This window comes from Acromyrmex echinatior, chromosome 13 (genome assembly GCF_024713525.1).
Source record: "Acromyrmex echinatior isolate Ae372 chromosome 13, ASM2471352v2, whole genome shotgun sequence".
NCBI lineage: Eukaryota > Metazoa > Arthropoda > Insecta > Hymenoptera > Formicidae > Acromyrmex > Acromyrmex echinatior.
Window position 1 is genome coordinate 7,523,218 of NC_141864.1, and position 26,797 is coordinate 7,550,014.

Here is a 26,797-nt window from a genome sequence, read left to right on the forward strand (position 1 = left end):
AATGTAAATCTTTTGGCTGCGTATTTTTCAGAGTTTATCAGAATTTTAAAATATTATAAAATATAATTTTTCTTTTCCCTTTCTAAGCAGAGAAAAAGATGCTTGTCTTCTTAAGCAATTCTTTTTTTTGCATATTGTTTTTTTTATTTATAATCTCATCATTACATTTACGATAACATTTATGATCATATTACGATTGAGTAATGTGCGATCTTAATAGGCGCAATCGATATTAACGTAAAGAATTATTGTTCAATATATGTATTATGAAATGCTCGTTAATCGATAAGAAATTCGTTCAAAAGATGTGATTTATGATAATTGTATAAATATAAAGTATTCGATGTTGGCACAATGTTTTATGTTTGTTATATAACGGATGAATAAACACAATAAATCGATTAAACATAACACTTATATATTTGAGAATATTCGCGTCGTTAAAAATCGAGTATATCGATAAAAATGCGAGACAATGCTAAGTATAGAGAAATTAGATATCACAAATATGTACATCACACTGTGAAATAAAGCATTATCTTAACCCTTACAATACAAGGTACAATTTGGTGCTTCATTTGTTCAAACATGAAGAGAGAAAGAAAAGAGAGTCACTAGAATCCATCCGTTTTTTTCACCTATTCAGAGAATTAAAAAAAATCTCTAAAAATTCACCAACATACGTTCAACTTTCTAGAATAAATATTAAGACTTTATTTTGGAAAATAATAAAAGTAGTATCATTTATAATAAATTATATTTCTGTGACTCAAAATTAAACAGTAATAATATGAGAGTAAAATGCGATAATTAAAAAGAACTTAAAGAGAAATTTTATATTTAGTAAGGAATAATATACATATAAATATTGAATACGCTCCAATTATCCGTGTTTTACTCTCATATATCTTTATTATTATTGTATAATTTATAATTACCGGAAGACTTAAGAAACTTACACGAACAGAAATTGCTCGGTCACTAGTGACTCGACCTTGTACGGTAAGGGTTAATTTTCATTCGTTCTTATTAACTTCATCAACTGCGTTCGTTATTATAAAATTTAATAAATATATTACAAATGTATTCTGCACATTGCATTATATCGTTTTCATTCAAAAGTGATACAGTACGAAAATTAAGTTTTCCAGTAAAGGAGAAAGAACTATTTTTCAACTTGACATAATATTATTGATTGAATCAAATAATATTGATAAAAAATAGATTTTTACCAAATGTTATTTTTGTTTCAAAACTTCTAAAAAACTATTATACTTTTTTTAAGTTGTGATTATTTTGATGATTTTTTTCATGAAGTTAATTTAGTTCACTTTTGATAATGATAAAATAATGTTTACTTAATTCATAGTAATAACACTCGATAATCACGTATTTTGTCATCTTTGAAGAAGGAATATGTAATATTTTTTAAAAGATTTCTGTGCGAAAATAAAATTGGATTTTGTTTCTAAATAGAAGATAAATCTGACTTTACAATATTATATCTCTTAAAATTTTAATGCCTCTTCACAAATTTATTTGCACGTAAAACTATACTTAATAAACTTTTACAGATTGGCAATGTTACCTAATATTTAACTTACTCGCGTGAATCTTTATATTATAAAAATATATATACATATTTTTCCATAAAGATAATACTTCTGTTAAGAAAAATAGGCTTTAATCTCACAAGGTATTCCAATCTTCTGGAGATTTTAACTTATTTTTTTTAAACGTAAAACTCTAAAACTGATAATGCAATGGCATAGAAGTCTTTGGTTTAAATTCTACGTAATGCGAATAATCCAATTGCAATACGACGAAATTATTGTTAACGAACGCTCTTCTGAATGGATGTGCGTTTCCTTTGAATAAAAGAGGACACAGAGGCGGTTTGTTCGCCATTTTCGCCGCTCCATTATCAATCATGTCCCATAAATCGATCATTTGACATCCTCGCGGCCTGAAGAAATAAAATTTGATGTCACGCAATTGTCAACGTACTTACGCATCTTTCATACTTACACGTTTGCGAATCCAAGGCACAATGGTTCCTCTAATACGACATAACTAACTTTCATGCTTCTTAAAGAAGTGTACACAGAGGCAGCATCTTTTCGACTAAAAATCTCATAAATTTTCATAGTTCTGTCTCTACAATATCATAAAATATTTATATATTAAATCCATAAATTCTATCGTATAGCAACATCAATCGGTATTCGCTTCGAACTTTTCTTAACACTAAAAGTACCAAGCGATCATTATTGACCGGTTTCTTTTAATACATATTATATTTTTTGTGATAAAAATAGGATTCTAAAATTTCTTAATTTTTCAATAATTCCTTTATATTGATAAAATAGTTCTTTAACTTTCTCTATTTTTGTAATAATTTATGCATTTAGTTTTTTTAGTGAGTTAAAAAATGTTGGCATTTTTAGTATTAATTTGCAGGTCCAATTTAATTTATGGTAAATTCGATCACTCGCATTATACAGGGTGTCAAGTAACGATTAATTAATATTTCAGGGAGTGAACGAGGATAAAATTTCGAATTAAAAGTTCCTTTGCCAATTTATATTAATTAATCATTGTGGGAAATACCCCGAAACTAAATTAGTATATACTTTAGAGAGACTTTTATATAAAATATCTAAATGCAGTGTGACATAATATAATCAGTTTAGACAATGAAATAATATATATTTGTTAAATAAATAACATGACTATTATTATTGGGTATTTATAATCTTGTAAAATATTTATATGCTTTTATATTTAATTTTTTTTATTTTAAAGATCTGAGGAATAAGAGACTGTAATTTAAAATTATGTAAGATTATGAAAAATGACATTTGACATAAAAAAATTTTTTACAACATAATGTTGAAGAAAATATTCGGAGTCAGTAAATCCGCGAATACCGATTAGAATTGATTTCTAGAGAGATCATACCTCATTTCTTTGCTCTCGTAGTAAGGATTGTTAACGATTGGTCTCCTAGTGGAGAGCATCAAATTCGCCATCAACGACATTTTCCCCGCAAATACAGCGTGTTCCGGTGTATTACTTTTTATCCATTCAAATAATTCTTCTTGTTCGATATTACTGTATTCACCTGTGTGTAAAAATACGTGTAATTGAAATGTAGAAAGTAGTCGATTTAAATACTATAATTACCTATAAATCCGCGTTCCTCTTGAAATCTGTCGACACCGTGATACGACATGCCACCCAGTAAAAGTACAACAATAGCAAGTCGCATGAGTTCACCTTTCAAGCCGATTTTTTCGAGATATCGTTTGCTACACACGGCACCAGCTATTATGCAAAGATGTGGTGTCATAAATAGCTTTAATCTCATAATAAAAACGGCCATGATTATAAAGGCGCCAGTCTGTAGGCCATTATATGCCACATCAGCCTCAATGCAAAATGGATAATTGTTCGTCTTAAAATTTCTATACCAGTAATACAATATAAGCATTCCAACGAGTATCGCTGTCGGCAGTAATAAAGTCTTAATAATCGCATCGTAAGTCTTGTATTGCAGAAAATCGAATTCTGCGGAACACGTGTAAAGCATAGTGTGGAAATCTCTATAATTTGTTAATTTGGACTTTAATATATTAAACACGTGAGCGTCATCTTGGGAATATAGAATGTAGGATTTTATCGATTTTGTGAGGGTTATTGTTATAGCAATTTCAAAAATAATTTCTCGTTTAATGTTCTGAAATCGAGACAATTTCATTATAAAATTGGCCGCATTACTGCTGATTAGAATACACGTGTAGATTGAACAAATTATAAGAGCCCCGTTTGTTATTTTAGTCGACGCTACGATTGCTAAAGCATGCGCCATACAAAAATTTTTGTAAAACTCGTACGGAACGATCCTCAACCATTTTAGTATAAGAATGGCTACAATTTGCGTAGTGAAAACGAAATGAGAAAATTGCCATGTGCACAAGCTACAAATTGTCGAGCCAAATATATCCTGAAAATGTAAAATACAGTTATTACATTACAAAAATAATTTTTGTGTACAAGGTATTTGATTTAACTTGTTCTTATTATTTAACCTATTTTAATGTGAATCTCCTATAAAATTCATTTAAGATATAGTACAATTTCTCAAATAAAAACTATCAACAAAAATAGTATAATAAGATGATAATAAGAATCCAGTGATTATGATATTATCCACTTATAATATTAAGAGTTCATTTTTGGTTAAAACTTTTAATCATTTTCGAGATCATTTATGTAAAAAATTAAATTTAACACCCTGTATATCTAATAAATAATTTTTTGTTTTATATCTCACCATGAATAATCCTTGCCTGGTTCTGTTCCTTAATGAGGTTGGTACCTTATCCGCATCGTGTTTTGTATATTTTCTGATAGCCATAGTAACACTATACATTTGAAAAAGTAACATAGGATACGCGAAAGTTTCTCGTAACGGCGGCGTCCATTGAACGCGAGTGCATTCGTTATGGTTAAAAAAGAATAATAAAATCGTTATAAATCCACCGTAAATGGAATTACTCAAGTACGTTGCATAATAAAAAAGTACAGCTGCTGTGACTACTGTAGTAAACCAGACTATTTCTAAATAGAAGTATACAGGTATACCCAGGCCTTCACAGCTAGTTATAGGTGGCAGACCATCTCCTCTTTCTATCTGAAAATTATCAACTTGATAAGTATTTTATAAAATTAATATGTTTTACAAAAGAAATTTTTTACAAATCTTACCTGCCAGCATTGTGCCTTATTGTAAGATATAAGACCAAGATTCTTTGTAATATGATAGAGGAAACCTGCTATAATCTGCACGGATAATATAGTGTAAAATCGATTATTATATTCAAAAATGAAAAATTGAGAAGAAGCTTTATCGAGAATAATTACCTCAGGTAAAAGACTATATTTTCTAGTTGCATCAATGACATTATTGTACTCTGATAAATTATCGCGACTGAGCTTGTTCATCCCGTCGAAAAAAGTTTTGGACTCAGCAATGGTCTTATAATAGGAGTAATACATCCCCTAAAAAGAAAACATTTGTAGATATTAGAAATTATAACGTTTAATGCAGCTTGTTTAATACAATTATTTGCGTGAAGTATATTTTATCAATATATTATCTTTAAATTTATATTATATTTACTAATATTTTGCAATTAAACACAAATAATCTGATATTATATATGCTATATTTGGTGCAAGATATTGTTAATATAAGACAAATAGCAAGTGCTTGATAAATTTAAGTTATTAAAAATAATTTTGTTAATATTTTATTTATAGATATAAAGATTTATATTTAAAATATAAACTCTGCTTTTATTAAATTTATTTGTCATATATAAGTATAATAAAATTTCTTTTTGTGTTTTAAAGATATTCTAAAAGAAGGCAAATTGGAGTTAAATATACTGCCAATTTCTATTTAATTGTTAAAATCTTTTAATAATTTTAAATTTTATAAAATGTAATAAAAAATATGCAAAAATTTTTTAGGAATAAAATATTTTTGAATATGAATATCCATGAATGTCGAATAAACATGCTGCGCTAAAGAAATAATCTTACTTTTTCGTTGTTTATTTCATTATTATTCTGTTGAAATCAATATAAAAAAGTATTAAACACCATTTGTTGACAGTATTCGAAATATTCATGAATCTTTTTCTAAAAACGCTTCACCGTCATCCTTCTATTATTTTGTTTTGACGAAGGAATTTTTGGCCATTTCAGGTATGCGAAATTGACGAACTGTTTACTCTACACAACTACAATTCTGACCTGGCACTTTTTTTTCTCCAAGCAAAACACAGCAGATTATTATTCAATATTATGTAGATTATTATTCAATAGAACTGTAGAAGCACAGTAGTCGATTTTCGAATAAATTATTTGATGTGCTTCTAGAATAATAGCTCCATGATATTTTTGATATTTGATATTATTTTATATCAAAGAGATAAAGATATAAAATTGATTAACAAACATTTCTCAAGAAATAATAAATTCGCAATAACGTATTGCTTTGTTATGTATTTGTGAAAATTTTCGGTGCCTACATAGCATACATTGCCTACATTGCTAACATACTTTTGATACGGCATTGCATTCGACAAAACATGCTGTTTGAAGGTAGACAAAGACGCTCCGTTTGATCGATATAAATTTCTATACAATTGATTTACCTAATGTCATGTATGATGATAAAATATTATCACCAATTATCTTACCATTTCAGTTCTGAAGGACATTTCTCGTTCGATCTCCGAAAGATGAGAGAAGTGTCGATCATTTTCGAACAGCGTGGATACATGCCACCGATGGAAACAACCAATACCAAGACCTGCCGTTAGAACAAAAATTATATTAAACTTTGAAACAGTCTCTCGATCGATAGATACGTCGGAAGCTCGATTCTTTCATGCAGGAAAGCGAATATTATTACCCAAAAGATTTATGGTCCACTGATAAAAAGCTGTGCTCTCGTGTGCCGGTTTCTCGGCCACTTTACGTTTCCTGTCACTTTTCGTTGCCATCTTCGACATTATGGGTCACATGACCGCTATCGTGCTCACGAAGAATGGCGCTAAATTTTAAATCCTTTAAAGTAGCTACTCTGTTTTTTTTTACTATAACATAGGGATTTGTAAAAAAAATTTCCTACACAAATTATTTAATATTGTCTCAATTTATACAAAATTATTTATTTATAAATGCTTGATTTTATGAATGAAATTTACTTTGAGACTTCGTAAGATTAATCGTCATTCCACATTTTGACTTTCTGCTTTATTTGTATAAATGCGCACTTAGACTTATAATTAAAATTTTGTTGCTTTTTGTTTAATTATTTCTAATGTGTATCAGTATTTTTGAAAGTAATATTTTTTACGTTCCTGGAAGTGCGCATGTATAGTGAAGCATGGCGTGCATCGGCACTCCCTCCTATTATCGATCAGACGCGTGGTAGCGGTTGGAGCCCGTTGTGTCATGGAGGATCTCCTGCTGCAGATCATAAGGGAGTCGAACAATGCGAGACTACAAAATTTACGAAAATCAGCACAAGAAGCGCATGGTAAGTGCATCATGTTTCTCATTTTTATTTAATTTTTTATTAAATATCTTTTGTACAAGAGTCGCTTTTATTCGAGGCTTCTTCACTCCGGAAACGTCAAACAGATTTGACATCTGCTTGACACCCACATTCCTCGCATTAAACATTATTGCCTAAATATAAATATTTTCCATTTAATTTGATTATATTTAAATATCTTTATCCAAAGTTAAAAAATTATAAATATTCACTATATTAAAAAAATATTTTTTTTAATTTACGTCAATTTGTTTGAAAAGGTGCCATGATGACGCAGTATGATTGATGTGATGTTGGTCGTCAAACATAAATATTTTTTTTTAATTTACTTGGACTTGTTTTTTTTTTGCATTGAGAGCAATTTTTTCTTCTACAGATTTTCTGGAAAAACAACAAGGCTTGCTACGAGATCCACCCCACGAACTGCGCGCGAAATGCTTACATACGTTTCAGTTAGCACTGGAAAGCAACAGAAGCAAGTTCGTTGCTTTCGGACTTGCGGGATTACACGTAAGTAACAAAAATAATCTTTTGTAAAAGAATATTTTTCACGCGAAAAAATAAATTTTCTATGTACGTTAAAAATGCGAATGTGGATTAAAATGTTTACAAAAAAGACACGTTTCGTGTGTTCGACATTTTATCTCTATTATTCCTATTTTTCTTTCCGTGTATGTTGGCTAGCATTAATGTAACTTGTGGACGTACGTCCCGGAACTGTACGCGATAAAACGATAGATACCAAACAACTGCGACAGTTTAAGTCACGTCGCTATGGCAGATGATTTTTAATTAGCTTCAATCGGAATACGAAAAGTTTTTTTTACGGCTTTTATAGGAATTCTGTAATAAAGATTTAAATATTTAGATAAATCATAATTATTACAATTAATTACATAGATTCTTATTCAGACATAATTTAATATATAATTTGCGTATTCTTATTTCTACATAATATTTATGTAAATCTTGTTTATATGCAATAAAATAAAATAATATTAAATTAATTGTATTAAATTAATTGCATTTTTATTATTAATTATTAACTGCGTTATAAATGTCATGGTTAAATTAACGTATTAAATTAATAAAATTTATAGAAAATGTTAAGAGACGATAGATTCCAATCACCTTATGAACCAGAAGATGATTCGTTATGGTTGCCTGCACAAATGTTGCACGCCATGAGCTCCATCGTCTCGCAATCCGATGACACACAAACGGATATGCTTAAAGTGAGTGTTTCACAATGATTGTAAAAATATTTTAGATCGAATATTAAACGCAAAAACAAAACAAGAAAGTTAATCGAAATTTTAAAATAAATGTAACACGTTTCTTATTTTACTGCTTGCTTTAAAATGATGAATTTAATTGCTGATAATATCTCATCGTAATTTCTCTTCCAGGTCTTGCTGCAAGTTGCTTGCTCTCCTTATTGGACTATGAATGGCCGTTTGATCATCGCTATACTGACTACTTGTTGTGAAGCGTTCGAAAATGGCAATCAAGCTGTGCGTACAGCTGCACAGGCTGCAACCAGTCAAACATTGCGATCGTTCTGCCTTTTTTTAGGTAATATGAAAATTTGAGCGAAAAAAAAACTAAAACGCAACGTCGCTGATGATGTATTTCGCCTTAGTGATGATACCTTCCAGACATAGCACTTCTAGTAACAATAGCTTCCAGACATAGCATTTCCAAACACAGATGTTTGGTCGATAAATTACAAGATCGCGTGCCAGTGGCATGCGGGTCGAAGAATGCCATCGACGAAAACATCCTAATGACTGACTATTACCGTTTATATACTTGCGATTGCATTGTCAGAGTTTCAATATTCACTATTATGCGTTATTATATTTATTTGCAGATGAGGAATGCCAAGAGATGGACGAGAATGCTAAGCGGAATAAAAATGTGCGCGAGCGAGGCGTTTCGTGTTTCAACGAGGCCTTGCCGATTTTGCAGTACATCTGCAGCAAACTGGACGAGGCTCAAAAGTATATAATAATGCACCTTAGAAAATTAGTGAAGTAAAAGTCGTTATGTTTAATACTATAGTAATATTTAGGAAATCCTGTTCCAGCAATGGCAGAAACGGCAGTACTGTAGTCTTCTTATTGGAATGCTTGCACACACTGATATCGTCGTTACCGCAAAAGATTCATACTAACACACACTTTACGACTTTCCTATGGCAGAAGTTTTGTCCGGCCTTGATAGCCTTTCTAGGCACTCCCCGGGTAGATAAGACTTTTACCTCTCGGGAGGGAAAGGAGAACGAAGTTGGCAGAGGTTCTGGATATTTGGCCACATCACTGAGTTTCGATAGTCATCAGGCTAAAACTGTTTATAGGTAAAAGAATAACAAATTCAGAATATATTATCGTCACATTAATATCATAAACGTTAGCTGTGTTAAGCAGAAAAAACAGCTTTGTAACTGTTGTAAAATTCTTTAATATAATCAAAAATATAATATAATATATCTTGCCCTTAGTTATTTACTGGATCTAAATATATATATGTAAATTAATCATATTAAGAAAATTAATTATAATTGTAAAACTGCTTTTTTGTTGAATGCCGAGATTTCTTTTATGTAAAATATTTAATATTTCATAATTTACGTGATATTGTATAAAAAATTGAATATATCATCTCCAGCATTGGCACGGAATTAGTAAGATTAGTCGGATGCGTTGGTCCGTTGCGACCAGTTTTGGAATCGGTATTCCATAGAATGTTGCTGTATCCACCACCGCAGCAGCGTTTAGAACCCTTAAAAGCGTTGAAGGAATTATTACGTAGTCCCAGCCGAATGGTTGATTTTGCTGGACCGTTACTTGTAGAAGAAGATCGATCAAGCCATATACAAAGTGACATGGCATTGATGAGACTGTGAGTATTTCTCGCAACAATCTTTGATGTATAATAAATAAAGCTTAAATAAAATTTTGTTTAATTTACATAATAGAATCTTTTTTTAAATTTTTCTACATTGTATTTTAGAGCTATGGACTCGATAGAAGAGTCAACAACGGGTGGATTGTCTATATTACACGCGAGTGTTTCCTGCGTTGTTGCCATGCTGTCAGCACTTCAAGAACTTTGCGAGGGCAAGGCCATTAATCACAATTATACGTGTACAATTAATAGTTTGTATGAAGATTTAGAATCCTGTGATTATCGTGGACCTTTGACTTATCAAAGCATGGCACGGTTACCAAAAACATACAGGTGAACACAATGATAATAAATCAGTTAGTAAAATAATTATGTTAAATTATTTGAAAAATTTAATTAATGAGAAATACAAGTAATTAATATTAAAATCGCTGATGATTTGACTGCCGATCATTTGATTCCATTAATTATTTTAAATTTTTCTTTTTTATATTAGATAATAATATTAGGTGTTGGAATTAATTCGTAGCGTTTTACAAGTGATGGGAAGTACTTTCATTAATGTATTTTTTAATGCTCATGTGAAATAAATAACATTCTTTCATTAAAAAACGCTACGAATTAATTCCAACACCTAATAGTATATTATACACAATACAGAATATTGTGGAAATATGTGAATATAATACAAAATATAATTTCAATGATATAAATCGGTTCGATTTATTTTTTATGATTAGAGTCAATAATTTCCTGTCAAGTTGAAAAATACTTCTTTCCCTTTTTTAAGAAATTTAATTTTTGGGTTGTATCACTTTTCAAGTAAGGGAACGATATGTATTACAATACATTACAATACATTATGCTAATTTATTTCTCAGGGAACAATTGGAATTAATGAAGAAAGGTATGGGCTCGGATTCTGACTCATCTGGGCATGGACCATCAGAAGATGGTGATTCAACGGATACTGAAGGTCCTCAAAACGAATCGGATGAAGTTCAGGAAGAAAATAGTCTTGACGATAATGATTGCACTGAGAATGAATACGAGAAACTGAGATTGAAAAAATTACCCAAGTGTCTTCATGTAGGCCGACAAGTGGCCGACGAATGCAATGTGGATGTAGAAAGGCACAACGCTAGGCGATTCGTAAGAACGCTTAGATCCGATCTCATACCGATGGTCCTCACTTTGCGAAGTAATATAGAAGTGGATGAGGCATTACAAAATTTTGCTTCCGAATATTGTCAAGGTATACACCAGTTATCGATAAAACTTAAAAAAACAAAATAATGCGCAAAAATTACATTAATATTAAAATAATGATATATATTTTTTTTAAATTTACATATTTGACATATTTTAGGAGTATTTGTAGCTCAACAGAAAATTCAGGAACAAACTGACGCTAGTACGGATTCATGTGCGTTAATCACGATCATGAATGCTGACGGAATTTATTTGGCGACGTATGCGGCATTGCTTCTCAATCTGAAATTAATCCAAATAAATTATTATCATGAGGAAGGTCGGCAAGTGCCAATCAGCGAGGTATGTTTAATCGCAAATATTTTAATGCTTTCCGAATTCATTGCGTTTATTTTCCTTAACGTTGTTTTTAAGGAACGATTTGTGGAAGAGGTGCATGGATCTGGCGTGTTAGTTTATCTCTCAGCCACATGGCTCTCCGAATTATATCAACAAGTTCTCGCATGTAATTTGCTCGAGAAGTGTGGTTACAATCCTAGTTCCACGGAGAATAATGCGTTGGTCAATGTTCTCACGGGTATGCAGTATTGCATCAAAATTTTTTTTACAGTAAAATAAATATATTAATAAAATTATATTTTTTGTGAATCCAAATCAATATTTTTTGAAATTGACTTTTTAGTTATTTCAAATTTAACTGATAAAATGTCTTTCACGCAAATTTTATAGACGTGGATGGTATACCCGGTAGTCACAGAGGTGGACAATTGCTCTCTGATTACATAAGACTGGAACGAGCCCAACTTTCTCGAAGCGAACCAACTCCGGAAGCGGAGGCTGGCGCAAAACTCTCCCGAAGGGTGCTAACTTGCTGCTGGGGCAGTATGATGACGGTTCTCACGACGGGACTGAATCCTCCTAAGGAAGAAACCAACAAAGGCATCCTAAATAGAGACGGTGGTCGAAGAGGAGTTAGAGATACGGTTGTTTTGGCGCTTGAAGGTCTTCACAAGGCCGCTACGTTAAGCAACGTACTTGGTACACATACTTTCTTCTTTTTAAATCAGATTTTCAATGCATTTTGATATTTCTTTTTTTATTTTATCTTATCTTCTTATCTATTTCAGGCTTACAGAATCGCTGTGGCTCTATTTTTGCCCTTCTGGCAAAGGCCGCTTGTACGGAACAATCTATTTCGAAAATTACTCGCAAGAAGGACGTTCTTCGACTTAAATTGCAGAATAAAGCGACGAATCTTCATACATCTCACGCGCTCAGTATGGATGTGCTTTTAGGAAGAGGTCTGGAATTAGGCAGTCACGGTAGTGATTGTTGGCCGCACGTTTTCACGTAAGTGACATTCTAAAACATATATAATAACGTGCTTTTTTTTACATATTAAAGAGCATGCATTTGAAAAAAAGGTGCTGCCTATATGTGAGTAAGTTGGAACATGATTTCTTTGGAAGAAACCAAAATCCCTCACTGCCCAAAGCCTCTCAGAAGAAGGAAAAGAAAGATGCTATAAATGGCGATGCTAAGAACGGCCAAGATAAACTTCGACTAAATTTCAACATTGTCGATGATGAGGAATCTTGGTACAATTAATTTTTATATTACAATATTTTAATTAGTTGATATTGTTTTTTTCAAAAAATTTTCTCATATTTTAGCTAAATCAATTTAATGTAAATATTTTACAAAATGCTAAAATTAAATATAATCTTATATCTATATAATTTATTTCTAATTTTTTAATAATTTCTGTTATATAGTGTGGATGTGTATAGTTTCCTTTCGAGTCCTTATACGCAAAATCCCAGTTCGGACACGATTCCGGAGATTATTCAAGAATCAAACGCTGATAGTCAATTTAATGGCATTTTACCAGCGGACTATGCTGCCAAGATTATTTGCGTGCTATCCCAACAAGTCGATAGACTTTTCGAGGATGCGGCACTTAAATTAAATCTCAGATCGCTCTGTTCGTTTCTCATGGCTCTCTGTAAGGCCAGCAAGGCGCAATTGTTCAAGACCACTGATGGCTGTAAAGATAATAAGAGATTTTGGTGGAGACGAAGTAAGCCGAGAGAGAATGAAATGAATGTGCTACTTTTGGCTCGTTTAGGCGAAGTTATGCTGAAGTGTGTAAAGAGTGGCAGACCTTTAATACATATAATGGGGGTAAGAAAATATTTAATGTATTTTTTACTTATGGCACTTTTGGAGTAAAGGAACGATATAACTTATAAGTTGTCACCTTCGTAGTTGCTATCATGTTTTTCTTTTTTAAATATATGAAATAAAATAATTTTTCAGGTATGGACTATTTTGGGACCACACTTCATGGAGGCGGCTTGCCACGAGGATCGTAGCATTTCGAAGAAAGCTGTTCAATGCATTCACGATTCCATGGCGGCCTTGTTAAACGAACAAATAGAACTTCCACATTTCCACTTTAACGAGGCGCTCTTCAAGCCTTTCGAAAATCTCTTATGTCTTGAACTTTGCGACAGCGACGTGCAAGATCAAGTTAGTAACTACTTACAATTTATTTATGTAAATAAAAGCTTATAAATTTAGATCGTTTAGATTATTGAATTATTAATTTTTCAGATTGTCAGCTGCATCTGTGAGTTCGTTGAAACGAATCGTACTGAGATACGTTCAGGTTGGCGTCCGCTTTTCGGCGCTCTCCGAGTGGCGTCAGTGAACAATTCGGATTCAGTGGAATCGGCACCTTTGCTAGAAGTTTTCAGAGTCTTCCTTTCAACGGATAACACGTTGGTCTTTGCTAATGCTGCTTTGGACTGTATATTGTGTCTGCTGAAACACGTGAGAGGTATCGGCGACAACGAAGGTCAATCTGACGAAACCGAGAATTGTATCGACAGCGCAGAATCGAGAAGACTGAGACTCTGCGTAGAAAGTTTGAAGTATTTGCTGAGTTGCAGCGATATTCTGTCATCGATGTATCGAATGCCAGCCTGCCCGATCTTCCATTCCGCTCAGAGGATTCAAGTCTCTACGATTCCGCAATATGTGGATCCGATCATTCCGAATCTCGAGCTAACTAGATTCGACAAGCATATCGAGTCTATGCACGAAATCATCCCAGAAAAATCATACGACGCGCTGACTCCGCTAATCGATAAGGACGCTCATCCTATAGCCACATTGCAGAGCATGGACAAGCCTAGTGGTATCCTGAGGGTTTGGTACATCCTCATCGAAGGCTTGGCGAGTGCGACCATGATCTGTCCAAAACGCTATCAACCGCACACCCTGGAGACTTTGTTCCATCTCTTACGCGACATTCTAAATGTACCCGGGCCAGCGTTTGGACTCTACTGCGTCAATCATCTACTATTACCCATGGTGCAAAATTGGCTAAGAAAAACGTCGAAGATCTATCGCGGATGGGACAATTTTGCGCCCAATTTTAAACAGTGCTGTGGTCTCACGACGGATCTCGTGGTCGATTATTTGACTCACTTGCAAGGTAAGGTTAAATCTACAACTCTACTCTTGCTTTAGACCTTAAGAGGTCATAAGTCGTAAGCTGTAAGTTGTAAATAATGATATATCGGCCACAGAACTTATGCTTTTAGGCCGTAAGAATTGAGTTCGCTCAATTCGTTTAAGTCTAACGGTTAAAGCCTAAAGACTGCGCAAAAACAGTTTAAAAACAGAAATTATTATCACCTAATCTGTTTTGATTTATGATTTAAGATTTCTTAAAGTAAGGTTGTGGACCGAGATTAATGCAAAAAACGTTGATCCAAAAAACGAAGATAAGCAAGAAAGTATGCGAGATGTAAAGATTCGTGTAATATTTTTTTAGGTCCAGAGGTCGTCAGAAACGATGCCTATTTACCTGCCACGACGCTGATGTTGAAGCAACTTTTATTAGTGATGGCGGAATGCGTGGTACAACCTACAGAGAGCATAGCTCGTCTCGGTTGCGCTTGTATCAGGTAAGTCAAAAGTGCGAGGGACACTTCCAGCTCGCGACATAAAATCCAGTTGAAGCGAACCGAAGTAATTTGCTTGCTCGCTCGTTTGTTCTTTATTGCGATTCGCGCAGCTGTACTACTTCATAAATAGCGTTACAATCACACACTACAGAGTTATATAAGAAAGATATTGCGCTTCATTCTGTATTCATTTTATGATCACAGCTTTCCTAATTGAATTACGAAATAACTGGTAACAACAACGTCGTTTCAATCAGCCGTTAAAGAACCACCACTGTCGCCATTACATTCCGGTTTTCTACTGCAATCTCGAACCGTCGTTAATGCCATCGAACATCGAGAGATTTTCTATGCACAGATAATCATCGCGCATTAAGGCACGTAAATATTAATTAACGAAGCTCGAGCGAATCGCATTAAAGAACAAACGTGGGCAAGTAAATTATTTCGGTTTACTTCAGCTGGATTTTAGTTGTATCGGATCTCTATTACGGAATCGTAGACTTGAATCCTTTGAGCAGAAGATCGGACAGGCCGGCATTCGATACATCAACAAGAATATCATTGGAACTCAGCAGATACTTCAAACTTTTTCCATGCAGAGTCTTATTCTTCTCGATTGACCTTTATTGTTGTCGATATCTCTCACGTATTTCAGCAGGAACAATATACAATCCAAAGCAGCATTAGCGAAGACCAACGTATTATCTGTTGAGAGGAAGATTCTGAAAACTTTTAGCAAAGGCGTGCAAAGGCACTGAATTCGAATTGTTAACCGATGCCACTCAAAGAACGCCGAAAAAGATTTCATAATTTCAGTGTTGGTTCTGTCATTCGTTCATCTGTCTGTTTGCGAGATTTTTCAGAAACGACTTAATTTTTTTTAATTCTGCACGGAAAGAATTATTTTGCTGAAAAATCCAAACTTGTGTTGGATACTGATCTGAAAATAATTTTATTATTTGAGATTTTCAACGTATTACTATTAATAAAAAAATCAATAGCAAAGTATATTTATATTTTTACGTAATCGAAATTTTATCGCATTAAATTTTTCATTTTACATCTTTTTACTCAATAAGTTCTATGAATCGATCGTATTTATCGTTTTCAACTCATTTTGTTATTATTTAATTTTGTTAGACCGTCAAAATAATTTTTTTTTGCAACAGTGTTTATTTTTTCCAACAAAATTATTTTCTTGTCTGTTATCCAGCAAAACTTTAGACCTTTCAGCAAAATTGATCTTTTGTGTGTTTTCGGCAATCCTGAGCTCCATCGAAACAAAGTATGAATCAAATCAGCTGATTAATGATTATAAAAGGATAAAAAATAAGGTCAATTGTGACGAATTTTTCCTTAGTTACAGGTTTTTCACTGTATTATTTTACATCTGTTGCAAAAGGTTTATTATGTAAGGCGCCTCCAAACGATATGATCAACGTATGCCAACATGAGCAAGTATCATACACATGTCATACGTAATTATTTATATTGAATGTAGTATATTGAATATTTAACGAATGTGTGCAAAGTTGGCATATACATTGGCTATATCGTCTAGAGATGCTTTTAGCCTATCGATTGGCTCGCGTTGATTTACAGGGTGAATTGGTACATCAACTAAATTTGACGGAATGTATCTCGTGATGGACGTTAAGTTAGGTATATCGCTATTATGGAGCGTGCGTGTAAGACGATAACGAAGCTTGACAAGCTGTCCGGTAGGATAAAGTAGCCACCGACACTCGACACCTTCGGAGCGTCATGTTAACGACTGCACACGCTGCATCCACCTGGAGAGCCATCAGCGCGTTCTCTATATTTTCTCTATATTAACGTGCACGGCAGACATATATACATCCAACTGGATCGAGTCAGTAACATGATCACGCGAATCGGTGCCGATCGCGAGGTATCGATGTACACATGTTGTGTATGTACGTCGGAATTTAAAAACGGAGCAGGTTCGCGAATGACAAACCGAACGGTATCCTGATCTGAAATCTTAGTGTCATTCAGTGTTGACAACCTACTTCCACAGTATGATCCAGTGGATCGGATGATTCTTGCTGTAGCTATGAAGGAGCTATTTGAGATATCTATTTACTTGAGATATCTACCGCGCAAAAGGCGTTAGCCAACTTTATCGTTGTCCTTGTGAGATTTATTATCAAACAAATGTGATGGCGATGTAGACTGTAAAAGGTGTTAAAATGTTCTTTTAAGGTTGCGAGCTCTTTTAACTGTATACGGAAAGAATGATTGCTGAAATTTCTAAAAATTTAGGTAGACATAGATAAAGATTTTAAAGTTTGAAATCTCTACTTTCGAAAGGTTACTATATTTTTTGAGTTTCTGTGAGTTTGGTAATTTTTACATTTAAAAAACTAAAGAAGATGAAAAATTTTCTTTTCACTTTGGGGATTTCTCACGGAATTTCCAAAAAAAATTTACGAAAATTTTCGACTATCTGATTTTTTGTTTCTGAATTATTCGTGAATTATGTAAAGGATCATTCTAACTTTGATTGCTCATAACTCGGATAAAAATCATCATACAATTTAAAAAACAGATTCTTAAAGCTGAAACTTTGCAATAGCGAATGATATAATTGTAACGAAAACTTCGCAACAAATGAAAAACTCGTGCAAAAAAATTTTTTTAAATACGAAGAAACTTTTTCCCCGACCTAATATTTGAAAATCATGATTAATACAAAGTGGTTTAACGAATCACAAAGAGATTAAATCCGTGTTTGACAGGCATGTCCTGGTGAGCAGCGGACCACTCCTCACTTCGGAACAATGGGAGGTCTGCGGTGTCGCGTGCTACCGCGCCTGTTCAAATTCGTTACAGGAGTTGCACCAGCTGACCATGGCTTTCTCGCCCAGATCGGAATCTTTTTACGGGGACGTCGCCCAAGTGAAGGTCGCGGCGCGCCGCGATGCGACACCGGAAGAAACGGAACGGTTGCGACAACTCGCTGCTCAGGTAAGTAATCCGAGATTTATTTTCGAAAGATGTCATACGCTGGGGAGAATGCCAATAAGAGAGCCTCCGTTGTTTCTAATCGTTGTTGTTACTGTCAATGTGCTTTATCGATGTGCTCCTCGTAATCAGAGAGACGGAACATTCGAATATATAAACAATGCTCGAGAAAGTTTATTTCATTTATCATTCACATATCATGATATCAAGATTGTCCTTGGTATATTTCGTCCCATATAGCACATATCATTCTAGCAATATTGCAGCAACATTGCAAACGTTGACAGCAATGTTGCTGCAAATTTTTGTGCTCTATGGGGTGCTAGTATAATTAATTTCGCAAAAAAACATTATATTAAATGGATACAAGTCAAAATGTAGCAATCAGTGTGTAAGTACGGGGTGCGAAAATTATTTGAAATTTATACGAAATTATCAATATTTTTACTACCGACTTTTATCATCTGTTTGATGATTTTTCCTTGTATAGACATCTTGTCACTCGATAGACTTCTAATAGCATATTGTTCATTCTGATGAAGTGCGAGAATGTCCGAGTTTGTGTGAGAAAAGATGAGAGAGAGGGAGAGAAAGATAGAAAAAAAAGAAAGATAAAGATACAGGGACACAGGTGGTTCCCTCCTGACCTGACTTGCTCCCAGGTGAGCCAGCTGCGTGAGGTATTGACTGCCATCAAGAGGCAGAACGCGGCGTCACTGCCGACGACGCCTTTCCAGGATTTGACGACCATTGAGACGACACTGATCGACCAGCACACTACTTCCTACCCCATCGGTTGTAGGCAGCACACGACACCCCCTGATTACACTAACACTACGACGAACACAGGCCCCCAATGGCTCTAGCCGACCACGGTAACTCACGTCATGGATTTTAAGAACCGATCAAACCCAGAGAAAAAAAAAAATATTATTGTATCGTATCGAGATTCACCATTTCGACCGGCAGAAAAGCGAATAACGTGGATGGATGTCCGACATCCACGCCGAGTGATTCACAGAGTTGTGGAGGCGTGCCTTCACGTCGTCGTCGACAGGCCAAGTTTTAGCCCTCCTATTTGAATCAGGAGCAATTCTAGAAGCTGCTTTCAATCTAAAAAATATTTTTGTATACCGAGCAACATATTTTATTTATGTATACATTGAACACGAGTACTTGATATATATATATATATATACGCTTTATATGACGCAAGCATAAGATATCGACGATCGCTTTTGATGTGTTCCAAGCTTGTTGCTGATATTGGCGACGTGACAGAGTCAAAATGTTTCCTATGTATTTTTGTACGCTGAATGACTGTGGTTAACAAATATAAAGCTTCTATTATCAGTTAATTGACTGTTCACTCACCCTTTACCTTAAACAAAAGGTCGTCAATTTGGAATATGCCTGTCGACGAGGAAACGCCATTCGGTTCGGATCACCCGTTTTTTTTTTAACATTTGCACATGCTGGTAGAAGGCACGGGTTAGACTGCAGAAGCGCTTTAACGAGATCCTTTTCAAAAAATTAAGATATAAATATTGTCATATAAATTGTATATAGATCTATAATATAGAAAAGAGAAAAAAATTAACGATATAATTGCGATTATCCTTTTTAAATTGAATCTTTACTTAAATAGAAATTTCTTATTTTGTTCACATCTGTTATGCTTCGAAAATAATTGCCAATTTTTTCATTTTTTAATAAATTACTAAAAAAATGCCTAAAATATTTTGAGAGAAGCAATATATTGTAGAAGCAATAAATTTGTAATTTTTATTTTTTTACTTTAATAAATTTATGAAAAAGGACCTCGTCGCTGATTGAAATCATCATTTCAATTTTACTTGGCACGATCTTACGAATCACTATTAAAATCCATGGCTTGGGTCCATGGCTAGAATTTCACTGTCACAGTAACGTGTAGGTAACGGTACACGACACCGTATTATAGAAGCTGCAGCTTTCGTAGTTTGCACACATTATCTTGCAATTGGAAAAAAATTACGGAGTCGTGTTAGGCTAAGCACATAACCGTTACTTATTATTGTAATTAAGATTATTCTCATCATCATTTATTAATACTAAAAGCGATATCCTTTTCTCAACTCATATTACATGACAATAAAGCTATAATTACAATAATAATTAATGTATTTTCAACTGAAATATTTTTTTGCACAAAACTTTCCAGTGAATTATTAAATTTGATAATGAAAACATAATCTTACTTGCAATTAAAACATTACAAAGACTAAACAATTGCTTCATTGTAGCAAAATATATAGCAAATTTTCACAAAATTCACCAGATTCTCAAAAAAACTGTATCATATCATACATTCAGAATTTTGCTTGAAACAAGTTTAGACTTTATAATTGACACGCTTGTGTCTTTAGGTGTTCCTCCTGGAGGAACAAACACGGGTCGAAGAGGATTCTCGATCACTTGATGAAAAGTCGTACGTGTTCCTTTTGTACCCTCCTGCCGTAGGCGCTACTCTCAATCCCGATCTTTACATCGTTAGAGTTCAATTGCGTGCGTTGGTAGTCGGACTTTTGGTACATCAGATGCTGCTTCATTGCATCGCGAGTGTTCTACTTCAAGGTGCTGGTCCTCCGACTTCAAGGTTCGTATATAACTATTTTTTGCATTCATTAGTAATAAAAAATACTAACATACATTTTATATAATATAATATCGATCACTTATTAATTTAATACGCGAAATTTGTTTAAATTGTCAATAGTTTTATTTACGTTATTCATTACTTATAAAATGTCCAGAATATTTTCACCTTATAAATTTGTTGAATATATGCTATTTATAGGTATAATATTTAGCGTAAACTGTTTTAAAATTTAAAAGATTTGCATTTATCTTTATTAAAGGATTATAGAATGTTATTAATTTTTATTTAATTGTAAATCATTAAAAATAATATTGAAAATTGAGATATAATGTTGGAGTATCAGGAATATCCCACGCGAATAATTAAGATTAACAAAAATCAGGCGAATAATGTAGGATTAATAACTTTGATCGAAATTCTTGATAAATATGTGTGTAGAGTTATGATTATGTAATGATAGGCATTTGAAAGAACATTTTTCCATAGTTTATCTCACGTGATACCGCATTCGACGCCATGCAGTTCGCCTAATCCTAACGTCAAACGAAGTTATTTGTCTCATCTGAATTCGCATCACGTGGAAATTTTCCTTTCTGCTCTGGACATCTCGTACGTCGCCGCACTGAAGTTCGATTGCCGGCCTGGCCTGAAATTCTTGCTGAAAACGGTGGCGAATCTTAAGCAACCAGCTAATTTATATCGTCAAGCGGCAGCTGCTTGGACCATTAAGATTATCACGTTATTCGAGCTATGTTTACGCGAAATAGAAGAGCTTCACGCGACTCTGGAACTGGTGAAGACCATTCTGGGCACAGGACTGGGCGACAGAGAGTGTGTCTATGACATCAAGCATCGAAAGCTCAATAAATATCTGCGCCAACTTCGTACGATTTTCGACGAGCTTTGCGAAACTTATGTTGAAGTGGTTCTTGACGAGGATGGCAGGTACACTAAGGTCGACAGTTTCGCAGAGAGGAACATATTCTTGCTTGTGATGCAGCCCTATCCCGAGATTACTAGGAAAGAGCCTATCGACGATCGATTCGTCATCAGTACTCCATCAGCTTTCGTTGAGTCGTCGGAAAAAGAAGATCCTGGCATCCGTCAAAATCAGCCGGATAATAACGAGGAAGATGATCAGGATGATCCAGACGACGTGTACAATCCAAATTTGGATGACGAGAGCGGCTTAGAGGAACTTGGAGTTGAGAGCGAAAACGATCCGAGACCTTTCAGGTTGTCGGATTTGGCCGCGGAATATTCAACCGATTCTGGTCCACAGTCCGAACCGGAAACCGACGACTCTAGACCGGTGTCCAGATTGGGCTCGGTCACGGAGAAGATTGTTTACCTTGACCGTTCCGGTGGAACTTCCAGCGAGGGTTACATTGACGCCAAATATAATGACTCCGCCATGACTCCGGCGCCCCCGAAAATGATGTATAATCGTGATGATTTCTCTTATAATTTGGATTCGCATTGGAAAACAGAGTCGATTTCCATGGCTGATATGAAAATGCTAAATCGAAATTCGTTTTCCGATGAAGGCTATCTACATCAAAAATCATATTCGGAAAGACGTAGCAGCGACGTGGGTCCATTATCCAGGCGGAAATCCTTGACATTTGTCATGGCGACAGATCTTGAAGACAAAGATGAATCTTTGCAGGCCAATTCTGTGGATCTCCGTCCAAAATCGGTGATGGAGCTGCGCAGGAAACCCGCTTGGCCGATGTCCAGTGATCTTTCTAATAAGACTTACAAACCAGACAAACCAGAAAAGAATATTAAGGAGCAGGATAAAACAAATTCTAAATCTTCTCAGATACTTGACAATATAGATGAATTATTGCGCGACTATGAACGTAGCAAGCGTGGCTTTAGGACAAATCCCTTTTTACGAAACGAAGAAGAGACGTTTACAGTTGAGAGTCAGTCAATCGTTAACCAGGAAGTGCAAATTCAGAGGCGAAACGTCAATAAAGATAGCGAGGCTCATAGGAAAGCTTGGGCAGACATTTTGAGCACTGCGTTGGAATGGGCTTTAGCTTTACCAGTGAGTTTTCTATTCTTCTTTTTATGTACATAATTTTGCAGTATATCGTAAAACAAGTTTTATTCCTTCGATGCCACTCCATATTATATTGTTATTATACTGAATACTGTGAATAATATTGCATAAAAATTAACATATAACAATTTTTTTCAATCAAAATGCTAGATAAGAATTGTATAGTCTATGCAAAAAGTGATTGAAATTGGATATTTATGTTTTTTATGTAAAAATGAATGTTATGTACGTATGAAACAGTTCAAGATCAATATTTATACACATTTAACAATAAAATTTTATATAGTTTAAAAGTGTATAGTTTAAATCTCAAAATTTTCTCATTTTATCTTAATTATTTTTTAAAAACATATACATACATTTCTTATTGAAATAATATTTAATCCAGATCTAAAGTGTAATTAAACTTTTTGTACTACACTTTCAAATACAATATAGAAAAATCTGTAATTATTAAATAATTCTTTCATTTTTTTATTAAAAAAAACATTTAATTTTTAAAAAATATAATGGTAATAAGTAAACGTACGTATCTTCTAATAATAACATATAATATAGAAAAAAAAAATTAAAAAATTAAAAAATCTTCGAGTATGCTACATTTAAAGTGGCACCGAAGGGCTAATATTAGACTCAAAATTATAAGAATCTGTTTCAATAAATAATTCAATTTCTCAAATAAGAATTGTTAAATTTATTAATAATCTTTAATTGCTTTAAGGCTGAGTTTTTATATGAATTTTTGGGAATTTTTTTTGCAGGATGAACGATTAGCACCGTTGCTTCCGGTTTTCGTACGCGGCGTGCGAATATTGACCAGGCATGCCGTAGATCAAAATCTGAAACAACGTCTCTCAGCTCTGTTTCACCGTATCGCTGTGCTTTATGGATTGACAAATAATTAATAGCGATTGTCTTTAGATATATACGATCGCGGCCTTAGTTATAAGACTTTTCAAGAGACGAAGAAGGAACGATTTAATATGCTTGACTTACTTTTTCAAGTTCTTTATTATTACTGTGATAGATAGATAAAATTGAAAGGAGATATGTGGGGAAAAGATGTAGAATCTGTCGATATATTTTAGTCGTACTTTTCGATAAAATTAAAATATGCCAATTGACATACATACAAGTAAATTGAATTCGAAAAAAAAAAACACGAGGTTTCCGTTATCACGCGAGTCTCTATTTTTTCCATATATGTCGACACGTCGACACGTCGGAGACAAGGATTTTATTTATGATCCATTCAGCATGCACATTTCTCGATTCTCATTTTATGCTCTTTGCGCTTAACTGTAGTTTGCGGTTCGGTCATAGTGCCGGGTGTATCGGATTTTTGCTTCCAACGTAAAGCTTGAAAAGAGTACGAGCGACAAATGAAAGGTATCTCGCGACGAACGCGATACAGGTGATATCGGCACTCCTCTTTACTTATCAAGATGATCTCTAAGAGCGGAAAATACTATTATTTTTTGCGCGGATTCTTTTGCTGATATAAATAACGAGTATCTTTTTTTATAGAAAAAGAAGTAGAGTAAAGAATTTTGATGTTTGAAAAGGATTATATATATTCCTTATGATATATATTCCTTAATGAGTATTATATTTTATTATATAACGCAATATTGTTGAGGCGTGCGTTTAATTAATATAAAATAGTAACATAACAATATTTTATATTATATATATATATATATATATATATATATATATATATTACGTTATATACATAACGTAAGTATAGTTGGTGTTATTTATTTAATTTATTTCCCTCGTTTTGCATTTAACGCCGTAGAGATTATAATTGAATGTTGATGTATATATATATATCAGATATTATGCCCGATGTTTCTCTACGTATGGTGTATTCCATAAATGTTATAAATGTTGTTGAACATCAGATGGTTTAAATGGAAGGATTAATAATTGATAATAAAATGTGCCTATGTATCCTCCGTTTTTCCCCAAAATGCATCTAGATGTACGAAAAGTAGCGCGACTGGAAATAACGAAAAGTCATTATGGATTTCAATACAGCTAAAAGGTGCGTGTCCACGAAAATATATACAGTAAATGGTACGAAACATATATCTCTAATAAGATGTATGAAAGTTAAAATAAATGAATTCTAATATCTGAGTACTATTTTATTACTCTGAGAATACTTACTGGCAATAAGTAACTATTATTGCACGTTTTGTTTAGAAATATAATTTTAATTTTTACTGTAAATAGTTTTAATCTTTTTTAAAAAGCAATACAATTATTATAAAGAGCATTAAACAATATTGAGTGTAAAAGAATTATTAAGACATGAAATATATTACATTATTAAAATTCGAATAAGTAATTATTTAATCGATTCTTACATGTCCTTTGTATTGTTTTTTAAAATTAAGAGTCCTACATTGTTTTATACGTTTTAATCTTTTTTATTGTCAATTGTATTTTACTAAAACTGAATGCATATTAAGTTCTCGAATAATATTTTATCAAGGATTTAAAGACTGTTTCGATCAAGGGTCGCGAGTACTACGCGATTTATTTCCATCGGCCATGCTCGGCTGGTACCAAAGATGTCGACCATTTCCTGCGAGACGAAACGTATTTCAGTTCGTTTTAACGGACGTAGAAAGGGCGGGAGACTCTCGTCTGCGGTCGACTGCGAGTCGAGTCATCCTCGTAAAGAGAGAAGCTTACGAGCGACGGCCGCCTTGGCTTATTCCGTGGTTTTATTCGTGGCGTTCTATTCGTAGGACGCGTCGAGGCTGTAAACAAGAGAAGTGGGGAAGAGTGAAGAGATCTCTTCAAAGTGTGAAGTCATTGAAGTAGGAAGAATTTTTCGTCCGGCTTTCCACCATTATCAATACTTTCGATCGTAATAATATATATTTTGCCTCTCACTTTTGTCTATTGTCAAGAGGAAAAAGAAACAAAAATGTGAAAAATATCAGATATTAAAACACCTTTTTCAGCATTTAACTCTTTAATGATTGCGAAGAAATAGTGGAGCGTTTGCAAAGATTCGTTTCGTAAATTACTTATGACGATTCAATCAATTTTAATGAGAAACTAACGTTTGTTTTTATTTTAGGCACTTTCTGAATACTTTTAGTCTTGTAGTTATTTATAGAAACAAATAATGTGGTTATATATTAAAGAAGAAAACAAGAGGAAATTACTTGTAACTGGGAAGTAGACATTTAGTATTTCCAGTCTCTTATTATACTTTGATTTCAGTTACTTATGAAGATTACTTCGTTGTCGTATATATATTGTCAAACGGCAAAATCCCCAAGACGCTTATTAAGTTCTTAGCCACGTAGTAATTTCATTCCAACGTATTTTTAGACGATATTCTATTATTTTCTATTATTTTCTATCAAATGCGATGGTACATCTTCGTGGCGTGTTGTTTCCGGATTTCTGACTTAAAATTTATGCATTGTAAACCAATAAATTTAAATCCAATAAATTTAAAGAAAATTGTGAAAGATGGGAAAGTTGAGTGAAAAATTAATTATTTAATCTTTTCACGTTTAATTAGAATGTAAATGTGATTTCAGAAGAATTATTCTAATTTAAATGTGATATGACTGTAATTTAGGTGTGCGTGATTTTTTATAAATAAATTATTTGCACAAAATACGCTATGGGCTAATTTAGGTGAGGCAAGTTTAAAGATTTAGCTGACACGAGGCAGCATGGGGTGACTCGCTAATAAAGGGACGCAAGAACGACGAACCGACGATGTCGCGACCAGCCAGACCGCAACTATCCATCCGTTCGTCATTTCCAACGTGCTTTAAATATTAAATAGAGCTTGCTGCGCTCGTAAAAAGGGTTATCTGTTC

At 33.7% G+C, this 26,797-nt stretch overlaps 2 protein-coding genes across 4 annotated transcripts; one reads left to right on the plus strand and one right to left on the minus strand.

Annotated features, from left to right (window-relative positions):
• Positions 1-118: 118 nt before the first annotated feature.
• LOC105148687 (protein C-mannosyl-transferase DPY19L1) lies at positions 119-6,625 on the minus strand. Of its 2 annotated transcripts, XM_011060551.2 has the most exons (9): positions 6,488-6,625; positions 6,273-6,385; positions 4,927-5,064; positions 4,771-4,845; positions 4,337-4,696; positions 3,187-4,006; positions 2,962-3,124; positions 2,029-2,157; positions 119-1,966 (listed from the first exon to the last, which is right to left on the minus strand). In XM_011060551.2, the coding sequence occupies exons 1-9, from the start codon at positions 6,585-6,587 to the stop codon at positions 1,747-1,749; spliced, it is 2,118 nt and encodes a 705-aa protein (XP_011058853.1). In that variant the 5' UTR covers positions 6,588-6,625; the 3' UTR covers positions 119-1,746. The 2 variants fall into 2 exon arrangements, with proteins under 2 accessions (XP_011058853.1, XP_011058854.1); XM_011060552.2 differs by lacking the exons at positions 6,273-6,385; positions 6,488-6,625 and having other exon boundaries at positions 4,337-4,692; positions 4,927-4,998.
• Positions 6,626-6,848: 223 nt separating this feature from the next.
• LOC105148688 (brefeldin A-inhibited guanine nucleotide-exchange protein 3) lies at positions 6,849-25,082 on the plus strand. 2 transcript variants are annotated; one of them, XM_011060554.2, is made up of 22 exons: positions 6,849-7,117; positions 7,512-7,645; positions 8,236-8,370; positions 8,545-8,710; positions 9,009-9,138; positions 9,225-9,494; positions 9,806-10,039; positions 10,151-10,378; positions 10,927-11,300; positions 11,415-11,599; positions 11,672-11,834; positions 11,987-12,295; positions 12,385-12,607; positions 12,682-12,855; positions 13,033-13,441; positions 13,577-13,789; positions 13,874-14,759; positions 15,102-15,234; positions 18,000-18,228; positions 20,634-20,863; positions 21,353-22,922; positions 23,699-25,082. In XM_011060554.2, the coding sequence occupies exons 1-22, from the start codon at positions 7,033-7,035 to the stop codon at positions 23,840-23,842; spliced, it is 6,624 nt and encodes a 2,207-aa protein (XP_011058856.2). In that variant the 5' UTR covers positions 6,849-7,032; the 3' UTR covers positions 23,843-25,082. The 2 variants fall into 2 exon arrangements, with proteins under 2 accessions (XP_011058856.2, XP_011058855.2); XM_011060553.2 differs by having other exon boundaries at positions 6,850-7,117; positions 9,210-9,494.
• The last annotated feature ends 1,715 nt before the right edge of the window (positions 25,083-26,797 follow it).

Excerpts from the sequence above, each read along its gene's own strand:
- LOC105148687 (XM_011060551.2), bottom strand. The coding sequence starts at position 6,587 with ATGTCGAAGATGGCAACGAAAAGTGACAGGAAACGTAAAGTGGCCGAG. Across the intron at positions 5,065-6,272 it reads TGTCCTTCAGAACTGAAATG|GGGATGTATTACTCCTATTA; the intron begins GTAAGATAATTG and ends TTTTCTTTTTAG. Across the intron at positions 4,846-4,926 it reads AATATAGTCTTTTACCTGAG|ATTATAGCAGGTTTCCTCTA; the intron begins GTAATTATTCTC and ends TTATCCGTGCAG.
- LOC105148688 (XM_011060553.2), top strand. The coding sequence starts at position 7,033 with ATGGAGGATCTCCTGCTGCAGATCATAAGGGAGTCGAACAATGCGAGA. Across the intron at positions 8,371-8,544 it reads CACAAACGGATATGCTTAAA|GTCTTGCTGCAAGTTGCTTG; the intron begins GTGAGTGTTTCA and ends TTTCTCTTCCAG. Across the intron at positions 11,600-11,671 it reads GGCAAGTGCCAATCAGCGAG|GAACGATTTGTGGAAGAGGT; the intron begins GTATGTTTAATC and ends GTTGTTTTTAAG.